We start from the raw sequence: 11499 nt of genomic DNA, 5'->3' as shown, positions 1-11499 counted from the left end.
AGATGGAAAAAACCCTCCACTAACATTTCCCCATCATCACTGTTCACTGGAGGTAGCCAAAGTGGCTCTGCCCTCCATCTGGGTATATCCCCCATCACCCAGCCTTGTCCTCTGCTGTCCCTGTCCCCCATGGCCCCTCTCGCCCCTGTGGCACCCACTGCCAGCCACAGGCTCCAAAAGCTTCATGGCCCTGGTCCTGCTGGGTAACGTAAGGTGTCTCCTGGCACTGCCTTCTCTTACCTGCAGCCCAGGGCTGCTGCTTTCATGCATCTGACCCAGTTGGTGCACATCACTTAAGTCTTCTCTCTTGTTCCTTCAATACCTCCATCAAACCTACTGACTTTTCTCCCACCATCTCTGGAGCAACCTCTCTATGACTTGCAGTGACAGCCAGCTGACTTAGTAAACCAAACTGTCCAGGGGGAGGGGATTGTGGCCCTTCGGTGCCTACTCTTTTCTCCTCCAAAACATGCACTTTACGATGACTTTCTAGGGCTATAGCTTCATCATTGTTATCTTTGCCAATTTCCTAATGGCAAAGAGAGAGCAAAGTGCCTTCCAGATAAACAGCTATAATAGGCAAAGGTCCAGAGGATGGAAGAAGATGGTTATCTTTGAGGAACTGAAAGACTGGTATGGCTGAAGGAAAGGGAAAATTACCATATCATGAGAAACAGATGGGCTAGAGAAAGGTTTAGAGCTGATTCTGAGACTCAAGTGTGCTTGAGAATCACCTGGGGAAGTTGTTAAAACACAGACTTTCCAGATCCCACCTTGAGGTTCAGTGCTGAGAGGGCTGGTGGGTCCAGGAGTCTGCATTTTCCACAAATACTCTCAGGGATTCTGGGACTCACAGGCCACCCCTGGAGAAGCGCTAGTGCAACCCAGCTGTTCTCACCTCTGGCTGCACAATGGAATCATCTCAGGAGATTTACAAGAAGCTTGTGTCTATGCCCCGCCCTCTGAGGTTTTGATATAATTGATCTGATGTGTGGCCAGGGCAGCTGGAGATTTAAAAGATGCGCAGGTGACTCTAATTACCAGTCAAGCTTGAGAACCAATGGGATACAGCCTGGGGTGCTCTTCAAAGGGGCGGCCTGGCTGCAGCATCTTAAAAAGCGGATACACGCATAAGAGGGAGTAATGGTTAGAAACGGGGAATGAAGGGATGGAAGTGTTTCAAGGACAAACCCTGCTTTCTTCACAATTGAACCATCCAGCCGACGAGCATTTGCCTCTCTGGGTGTCTAGTGACCTTCCTGGTGCCACGACTCCCAGGCTCAGTATTTGTAGCCAAAGTGAGGGCATGAGAACCTGAGATGGAGTTCTCTGCCTTCGGGCCTCAAATCCCCCTCTTCAATGACTCCCAAGATGGCATCATCTTTCCTCCCCCCTCAGAAACACAGGGGGCCGGATAGGCCAACCCTTTGTGCAAATTCTAAAACTGCTTCGCTCTGCATGAATAAACATGAGAGAGAGTGTGTGGAGGAAAACACATTTATCAATTATGTGTCCTCCAAACCTCCCAAGATTATGCAGCTTTAATGGCTGAAAGACTTTGAAAGGAAAACTTGTAAATTGAGCTGCACCTAAACTCATGACAAAATGCCATGAAATTGACTGACTCTCTCAGCGCTTACCTAACAGTAAGCCTGAGCTGCATACCCAAGTCCCGGCCCGTCCAGATCACGGTGGCGTTGCCCTTATCCTCAGCCCACTCCAATTGAGAGAAGGCAAAGCAACTACTATTCACAGGGGAGGTTATCCTTTTAGGCACCGTCTTAATAAAGGCAGAGGGTTACGGCTCTTGAAGAAACACTTGCCATTATTATTTTTGCCACCTAATGTTCCAAATTGACTGGAGAGCAAATGTACAAATTAGCTGGTCCCTAGGGGACATGATTCAGTGAGATCGATCCACCAGGACCAGATTGGCTTCTGGGGCAGTGACTCATCCCCTAACTCTTTGGGAGCAGCCAAAGAAGAGGACAGCTGTCACCAAGGTTCACCTGACCTGGGTAAGGCTCCGGGAAGAGAACACATTGGCCCCTCTCAGCTCCCTTCCTGGTTTATCTTTTCTTTTAATGAATGGGACATACTAAACACCTGGTTTGTTTGTTTTTTTTTTTTTTTGGTACGCGGGCCTCTCACTGTTGTGGCCCCTCCCGTTGCGGAGCACAGGCTCCGGACACGCAGGACCAGCGGCCATGTTTCACGGGCCCAGCTGCTCCGCGGCATGTGGGATCTTCCCGGACCGGGGCACGAACCCGTGTCCCCTCCATCGGCAGGCGGACTCTCAACCACTGCGCCACCAAGGAAGCGCTAAACACCGGTTTAGCCGGTGTTTTGCCGGTCACTTTCAGCTGCTATCCCATTGAATTCCCACAACAGCCCTCAGAGGTAGGTTATCATTAACCTCATTTTTCTGCAGGGGAAACTGCACCTCCGAGAAGCTAAGAGATTTGCCTGTGAGCCAGGGTGGAGTCCATCTGATCAAGCTGTTGTGTTCTTCTCTCTCTCTCTTCATGCAATAAATTCAACTTAAGAGTTCAGTTTGAGGAATTTTGCCTGTACACAGTGTAAATACCACCACAATCAAAACAGAGAATTTTCCCACCACTCCAAAAACTTCTCCTGTACCTCTTTGTAGGTTAATCCCTTCCTCCCCAGCCTCAGGCCCTGGCAACAACTAACCTATTTTCTGTATCTGTAATTTTGCCTTTTATTGTGTCATATAGATGTCCAGAGTATATAAATACCTCTACAAATCAGTAATAAGACAAACCATCTGATTAAAAATCAGGCAAACGATTGGAACTCACATACACACACATATACTTATCGCCAATGAGCACAAAAAAGGTTCTCAACATTATTAACCATCTCAGAAATTTAAATGAAAGCCAAATTAGACACCACCATACACTTACTAGAATGGCTGAAATGAAAAAGACTGCGTCAGGTAACAAGGATGTGGACCAACTAGAACTCTAATATATTGTTGGTGGGCGTATAAAATGATACAACTACCTAGAAAAAAAGGCACAGGAGTTGCTTATAAAACTAAATATCTTTATGACCTAGCAATTCCATTCCTAGATATCTACCCAAGAGAAACAAAAATGTTTGTCCATCAAAAAAGCCTTGTGGGGCTTCCCTGGTGGTGCAGTGGTTGAGAGCCCACCTGACGATGCAGGGGACGCGGGTTCGTGCCCCGGTCCGGGAGGATCCTACATGCCGCGAAGCGGCTGGGCCCGTGAGCCATGGCCACTGGGCCTGCGCATCCGGAGCCTGTGCTCCGCAACGGGAGAGGCCACAACAGTGAGAGGCCCGTGCACCGCAAAAAAAAAAAAAAAAAAAAAAAAAAAGTTCACTTTGGTTAGTTTTTCCCCCTCTCCACTTCAGTGTGGTTATGTTATTTATTTGAAACAAAATTACATTCATTTGGTTTGGTTTGTATTCATTTTATTTACTTGACTGGTTGTTTTGAGTATGTGAAAAATTAACACGGTTCTAAAATACAGAGGTATTCAAACAGTTTTACTCGAAGAAATGTCCCTCCCCCCATCTCTTCTACCCGGTTCTTATTCCCTCTTCTACCCACTTCTTATTCCCACTGTTTTTCACTCACCTGCTGGAGGTAACCCATCTCATTGATTTCTGGTCTATCCTGCCTGTGTTTCTTTCTCCACAAGTGAGGAGAAACGCATGTATCTTCTTTTTTCTCCTTCTTTCTTATATATAATGTATTGGGTTGGCCAGAAAGCTCGTTCGGGTTTTTCCGTAAGATGTTATGGAATGGAAAAACATGAACAAGCTTTCTGGCCAACCCAGTCGTTTCACCTCGATCCATTAAATATGTTTCAATACCTTTGAATCCCAGAGAGAGATTTGAACTCTCAATCCTTTCCTTCTCAGAAGTCCACTGAAGGGAGGATGATTTATTTTGCAAATTTGCCTGCCCTGACCTCAAGGGCATTCAAATGCACTTACCAGTGGGAATGTAGGAAGGGGACCAGGGTCCTTCCACTTACAGAGGTTAGATGTGGCCTCACACCAGACAAAATGTTCGATGGTGCTACCTTCAGGATGACGTACGGTAGGCTTTGATTCAGACTGTTGTGGTGTTATGGCTGTTATGGTGACCTTCCCTAAATAAACATGATTCACAACTACCTGATTTTTTTACTTCTCAGAAGAGTTCCCCACACATAGCATTCTTATTCTTTTACGGGTGGAGCATCATTCCACATGGACAAGGAAAACTCTCTTTGGATGGAGATCCTATAATCCTCCATATAAGCTCTCCTTCTCAGCCATAAATTTGAAAAACTCACCTTTTATGTCTTCATCTAGGTTGAAAATGTTGAAAAAGAGAAAAGCAACGGAAGACCTAATGAGTTAGTACTCCACAGGAGACCTCGCTCAGCATGGGCTGAGATCCATGGGTCAATACTCTATGTCTTGTTCAACAAACAAGACACGTTTCCACTGTATCACTATCCTTTTATTCTTGGCCTCATCTTCCCTGAAGAGTTAAATATTTTCTAGTTAGTCTACAATGAGAATAACAACTCTCATCATACTTTCTTTTTGAGGGTGGGAATGGAAGCGAAGTCGAATGAGCACAGAAACGACAGGGAACATGCCATTATATTTTAACCAGTGTGCAAAGAAGGCTCTTAAGTAATCAGCTATCTGGACCCTTCTCTTCAGAGAGTTTTGTTTTATAGCAAATCGCTGTGGGGATGAAGCTTTATAGCTTTGGAGTCCTTGTGGCCACCATCCTGTTCTGTGAGCAGCATGCCTTCGCGTTTCAGAGGTAACCCGCTAGAATCCTAGATGGTGGGGGGTCGTTTCCCCCACTTGTTTGCCCCTCACGGAATCCAATCAGTGCGTTGGACTGGGGAGCAGAACATTCAAGTCTGAAGGTCAGCTCTTTCTGAAACTTTCCATGTTGCCCTTCCAAATTGTAGATGTCAGTATAATAAGGCTCTCACTAGATCTAGGGTCTTTTTTTCTTTTCTGGCTCTAGTTTTATTACTGAGAAAGTTCTGGATGACATGTATATCCAGTAGCTATGAAAATGAAAGAAATAGACTGATTTTTTAAAATATGTAATTATTTACACCTTAACACTTCACATGATTTGTGTTTTTCTTGTCTTCACATGTACTATGCATTGACTATGGATAACTTACTTTTTTCTTGTACATAGAACAAGGGAGGGAGAAGAGGATAAAGGTATCAGAGAGGAGGTTTGGGTTGTGCACGGGTGTTCAGCATGGAGTAGGAAAGGAAGAACAGTTGTGTTATAAAGAACACACACATGAACATATCTAGTTCTTATTTTGCTTGGTAGAGTGAATCCCTTAGGATTTTCTACTATAAACCACTTGACAGAACACAAACAAACTCATGCCCTAGCATATATAAAACATGGTGTAAATAGTTTTGAGGCTATATGTATTATTGTAATTCATTAGTCAACTTTTAGGCTTTTCAAAATTGATATTGTTTCCTTTGGAATTATTTTTTTTTCCTGCTGTTTTTTTCTATGATCCTTTTCTCCTCCAGTTGTCTCTGAGATGTATTCCTCTCCTCAGTGAATGGCAAAGAGGGAAGGGACATACCAGGGGCAGGGAAAATTCTGCCAAAGAAACTGAGTCATAAAGAGCCGTAGGACAGCATTTAAGAAAACAGAGTTTGGGAATTTCCTGGCGGTCCAGTAGTTAGGACTCGGCACTTTCACTGCTGAGGGCCCGAGTTCAATCCCCAGTTGGGGAACTAAGATCCCACAAGCTGCACGGCGCGGCCACAAAAAAAAGTTTGACTTGTGAGTTGGAAGCTGTGTTTGCCCATCATTACTAAACTAAGAAGAGTTGGTTGATTCTTTTTTGTTGAATATAATTGCCAAGTATCAAATTTCATGACCAAATGATTGTTACTGAAATTGACACGGGAGACAAATTGCTAGGAGAATTGGTGACTTAGGTCTCCATGTATTGTCAATAAATCAGATGGCTATGATTTCTAAGGTTCTTCCTAGTTCTAATATCCAATGACTTGGCAGTTGGCTTTAATTAAGGGTAAAGGAGAGGGAAGGAGAAAAACTGCTCTCCACATGTTCAACCTGGACACTGTAGGCAATGGCAGTGTCGTTGCCAGAGAGGGAAAGGGGAGGAAGTGAGTGATTATTCAGCACCTGTGTTGTCCCAGGCACTGGGATAGGCACTTAGAAATGTTAACCTGTTAAGTGCCCACAATCCTCCAGTCTTTTTTACTGACACTTTACAGAGGAGGAAAATAAGCCTCAGGGAGAATAACACTGGCTCCCAATCAAACAACAAATGTTGAGTTTGTATTCAACCCCATTTTCACCTCATTTCTACTCTTTTCACTGCACAGCATTGCCTCTAAAAATTATAGAAATTAGGAAGAGAGCCAATTTGAAGGGAGGTCAGATTTAGTCACAGTGAATTGACAGAGACAGGCAGTCTGGAAGGTAGCCTGGAAGAGAGGCCGGGGCTGCAAGTCCGGTCTCAAGGTCCTCACTACGGCAGGTCTAAAGGTGGCCTCAGCGGCAGCCTGGCACGAGCATCATAACAGCTGGCTGTGTCAGAGGTTAGCAGGCTCACCTACAGACCACCATCTGCATCATATAGTAAACTAAACTCCTTGATAAGACAACCACTAGCAAGATATACCAAAGCTTGACCATGTTGCTGCAAAACGAATAAGCTTATAACAGTTCAGTGGAACTACACGTTAGGCAAATAAAGGAAATACACAGAAAGAAAATAGTAAGAAATGAATGAGAAAAATTCCCTCACGCATGGCTCTTCTTACTATTTTTTGCTTCAGCATATGCTTTGAAGTCTGATTGATACCTATGCTTGAAGAGAGGGGTGAGACTATGACTATATTTTAATCAAATAATATCATGTTGAAAATACTTAATACTTTGTACCTATCGTAATGGTCCCCATGTACTGGGGAAGGGGAACTGCAGCTCTGTGGGCAGATGCATATCTGATTCCTGGGTCCCATTCCTCCACTAGAAATAAAATCGCAAACTCTCTTTCTGTGAGTAAAAATATATATATATATACTTTTTTTACCAAATGTTTCTGAGCATTGCTTTTCCACGACTTGCCTATTACCAAAGCTAAAAGAAAACTCTCATTTTATTCAGGGCGACAGACTTTGATGAATTATTTCTGGGGGTAAAAAATATAACCCCTCCTAAAAAGAGCTAAGGGTCTGGCTTTTTTTAAAGCTGCTCTTTGTTATTGTTTTCTTGTCATGATCATTCTCCTAATAGCACTTTGTGTTCAGACAATCAATGGCGGATCTGCAGTTGCATTTTGATAAATCTCATCAGTAAAAGGTTCTGGAATGAAAACAAAAAAAGTTTTAAAGGCATAAATACCATATGTCAAAGAGAAAGACAGCCAAAAAAAAAAAGTCTCCATGTTCACTTGATTTTAAAGGCCAAACACTATAAAGGGTAAAAAAATACTAGCAAGAATCTTGTAAACAGTCATTAATTGCATTGTGCTCTGATTACCTAAGTGTGGCCAGTCACCTGAGGCTATTTATTTGGAAAGAAGATGAAATAGGATGAAAAGAATGAAAAGGAGTTGGAGGAGAGTGGAGGAGGCTTTTGAATTATTAATAGACCACAGGAAGAGCTCCTTTTGTTGACTCCATATACTGTCTGCCACCTGGAGACCAGCTTGTTCTCTTTGACTTAGCTCCTACTGATATATTACTTTCATCTTAGAGAACAGGGCACTAGTGGCTTTAAAATGCTGTAATGCATAAAACAAAACTGCAGCCTTGGGCTATATTCCATTGTTCAGAGCCATCTCACCAGCTTTTTAAATTCAAAAATCATCTTTCAGAGCTATGGCGAGTGTGACTCATCCCTGTAAACCACAGCAGGGAACAGACCTTGAGAACCATAATCATATTCTTAGAGGGGAAGCAGCAGAGGAAATGTTGCCTAGGTATTAAAAGCCCAGGAGCTGGAGAGTTGAGTTGAAACCTCAGGTCTGCTACTTACGAGTCATGCAGTCTTGAACAATTTGAGCCCTCCTTGAGCCTCGTTTTACTTTTTGTGTAAAGTGACCTGTTATCTCACTGTGCTTGTATTTTTAACTTTATTTTTGGTGCAAGCCTTTTTTTTTCCTAAATGGTTATTGGTTACATCTGTAACTGTATCCCTTCAGAGTCATCATCAAAACACATCTTTACAAAACAGAAATAGATACAGATATAGAAAACAAACTTATGGTGGGAGGGAAGGGGGGAGGGATAAATTGGGCAATTGGGATTGACATATACACACTACTATATATAAAATAGATAACTAATAAGTACCTACTGTATAGCACAAGGAAGTCTACTCAATACTCTGTAATGACCTATATGGAAAAAGAATATAAAAAAGAGTGGATATATATAACTGATTCACTTTGCTGTAAACCTGAAACTAACACAACATTGTAAATCAACTTTACTCCAATAAAAATTAAAACAAACAAACAAAAAAAACCCACACCTTTATTTTTCATCTCCCATTGTCCCAATATATTCTATGTGTCAGAGTAATCTTTCCCCGCCCTTGCATGGAAAGTTAGAAAATTCTATGGCTTTTTAGCCCACTCTTAAGTAATTGGTAGTCCTTGGGTCATGTTGAAATGCAAACCTCAATTCAGAAACTAGAATGTCTACTCCAACCAAGGCATTATTCAAATATCTCAATCTTTGTAGGAAAACAACTCCTCACCCCTCTCCACACACACACACACACACACACACACACACACACACACACACCTGACTCCTGTTCTCATTAGTCCTTTTCTTGGGTTTTAAGTTCTTAGAGATTTCTGAGATTCCCTTGCTGGGAAATTCTGCAGACCAGGATAGAGGCAGCTGTTTCTAGGTAGCCACTTGTGACTCCATCTTTCATTCTAAGAATTTTGCCTTCACCTCCAGGTTCTTGCTGCTGTGAGCTCTCCACTCCTTTAGGTGGCGCTATTGGACGGCATCTGAGCCATAACGAATACATAACATGAAGTGCCTTTTCTTCTGATATTAATGGCTAATCTAGTCAACTGGAGGCCAGCCCATGCAGGTTTAGCTTTCTCAGAAGCAAGTCAGGCACCGGTGCTTGTGTCAGTTAAACTTGAGGGAACATGCTTAGACTCACCCATCCTCCCCCCACTAGGCTGAGTTGAAGGAAGTAACATCCCCAAACTTCATCCCCTTTGGAGAGTGGGGCTTCACAGAATCGCAACAATTTGATGCAAAGAAATACACTCAACAAATTCTCCCCGTCTCCCCTCTGAACACTTTTCACATCTTCTCTCTGACTTAAGGGGGCACGGAGCCAGGAAACTGATTTGAAAAAATGGTAAGCCCTACATAAGGTGATCTTGTTACCGAATGAGATGTGAGGTGCCCCCCTCTTGGGGCCCCGGCTGAACCGAAGGCCCCTGGCTGGGTCAGGGAGCTCTTTCCGGCTCAGGTTTGTGCTGCCAATGATGAAACTGTTCGGTGCAAGCAAGACAGGCTTTTACTCAATGGCCAGAGAATGGAGAAGGGAGCTCGAGCTCTAAAGGCACCTTCTCCCAGAAGGGAGGGCAGTAAGGGAACTTTAAGGGTTAGGAGGCCGAGAGGTCATCTAGGCTCGAGGAAGGGGGCGGAGACTTCCAGGGGCAGCCAGGCATGCGCAGTCTTCCATGCTCCTTTGCACACGGCACAAACTGTGCCAGCAGAGTACAAATCCCCTCTTAGGGCGGCGATATAAGCATGGTGATGAAGCAAAGCGCGTTCTCTGACACCTCCAGATTTCATCTACGTAGGTGTGTTCCTGTGGTCAAGTCAGAGCCGGTTCGGGGCGGTTGACCGTTGTGTATCTCTCAAAGTACAGCTGCAAAACATCTCTGCCGAACACCAGGTACTTTTGAAACAAACACAGAGATAAATCAAGTTCAGGAAAGCGGTGACCTTTAGCCTGTTTTGCCCTCTATCTAGGATCTCGCTGGTTCAGTCTGGTTTTGTTGTGGGCCTTTGCAGTATCCTGTTGATAAAACCCAACTAGCCTGTGTGGTTAAAACCAGTTTCCATGCCTGGGTTTCATAGCCTCTGACTGACCCCCATCTCATTATTTGATTCTGTTGTGTTGGCACTTTTGTCAAACTTGAGATAGGAAGAGTCCAGCTCACCACAGTTTGAACTTGGACATATTAATATATTTTATGGTAAATTTATATCCCCATAATTTTACTCCTCCACATTTCCTAATTTATTTTTTATATTTCCTTAATTTTTTTTCTCCTTAAGAAAGAGACCCATTTAGATAACACATTTTTTACCTTTACATTTTCTTTCCCCTTCTGTTGACTAACTTTGTTACTTTCTTGTCTTCTAATACATATGAAAAACGCCCAAGCATCTTATCTTCTAGTCAACACAAAATTTCCTTTATGCGAAATTGAAATTCAGCCTCTATTTTTTTTTTAACTTTTTATTATATATTGGAGTATAATTGATTAGCAATGCTGTGTTAGTTTCAGGTGTACAGCAAAGTGATTCAGTTATACATATACACACATCTATTCTTTTTCAAATTCTTTTCCCATTTAGGTTGGTACATAATATTGAGCAGAGCTCCCTGTGCTATACAGCAGGTCCTTGTTGATTATCCTTCTTTTTTTAAATAGATCTTTATTGGAGTATAATTGCTTCACAATACCGTGTTAGTTTCTGTTGCACAACAAAGCGAATCAGCCATGTGCATACACATGTCCCCATATCCCCTCCCTCTTGAGCCTCCCTCCCATCCTCCCTATCCCACCCCTCTAGGTCATCGCAAAGTACCGAGTCCATCTCCCTGTGCTGTGCTGCTGCTTCCCACCAGCCAACTATTTTACATTCGGTAGTGTATATATGTCGATGCTACTCTCATCGCGTGCCAGCTTTGCCCTCCCACCCCACGTCATCAAGTCCATTCTCTATGCCTACCTCTATGCCCTGCCACTAGGTTTATCAGTACCATTTTTTTCTTTTTAGATTCCATATATATGCGTTAGCATATGGTATTTGTTTTTCTCTTTCTGACTTACTTCACTCTGTATGACAGACTCTAGGTCCATCCACCTGACTACAAATAACTCAATTTCATTTCTTTTTATGGCTGAGTAATATTCCATTGTATATATGTGCCACATCTTCTTTATCCATTCACCTGTTGATGGACACTTAGGTTGCTTCCATGTCCTGGCTATTGTAAATAGTGCTGCAATGAACATTGTGGCACATGTCTCTTTTTGAATTATGGTTTTCTCAGGGTATATGCCCAGTAGTGGGATTGCTGGGTCATATGGTAGTTCTATTTTTAGGTTTTTAAGGAACCTCCATACTGTTTTCCATAGTGGTTGTATCAATTTACATTCCCACCAACAGTGCAGGAGGGTTCCCTTTTCA

The 11499-nt window shown here is 43.0% G+C and overlaps 1 protein-coding gene across 1 annotated transcript in view; it reads left to right on the top strand.

The window, feature by feature from the left end:
* Positions 1-4594: 4594 nt before the first annotated feature.
* CPB2 (carboxypeptidase B2) overlaps positions 4595-11499 on the top strand; it is a 40474-nt gene continuing 33569 nt past the window's right edge. Inside the window, exon 1 of the mRNA XM_004274581.3 lies at positions 4595-4822. Coding sequence (XP_004274629.1) covers positions 4749-4822 — 74 coding nt within the window. The 5' untranslated portion in view covers positions 4595-4748. The remainder of the gene's footprint in view (positions 4823-11499) is intronic.

Source organism: Orcinus orca, chromosome 18, assembly GCF_937001465.1.
Source record: "Orcinus orca chromosome 18, mOrcOrc1.1, whole genome shotgun sequence".
NCBI lineage: Eukaryota > Metazoa > Chordata > Mammalia > Artiodactyla > Delphinidae > Orcinus > Orcinus orca.
This window is presented reverse-complemented; position numbering and strand designations above follow the sequence as displayed.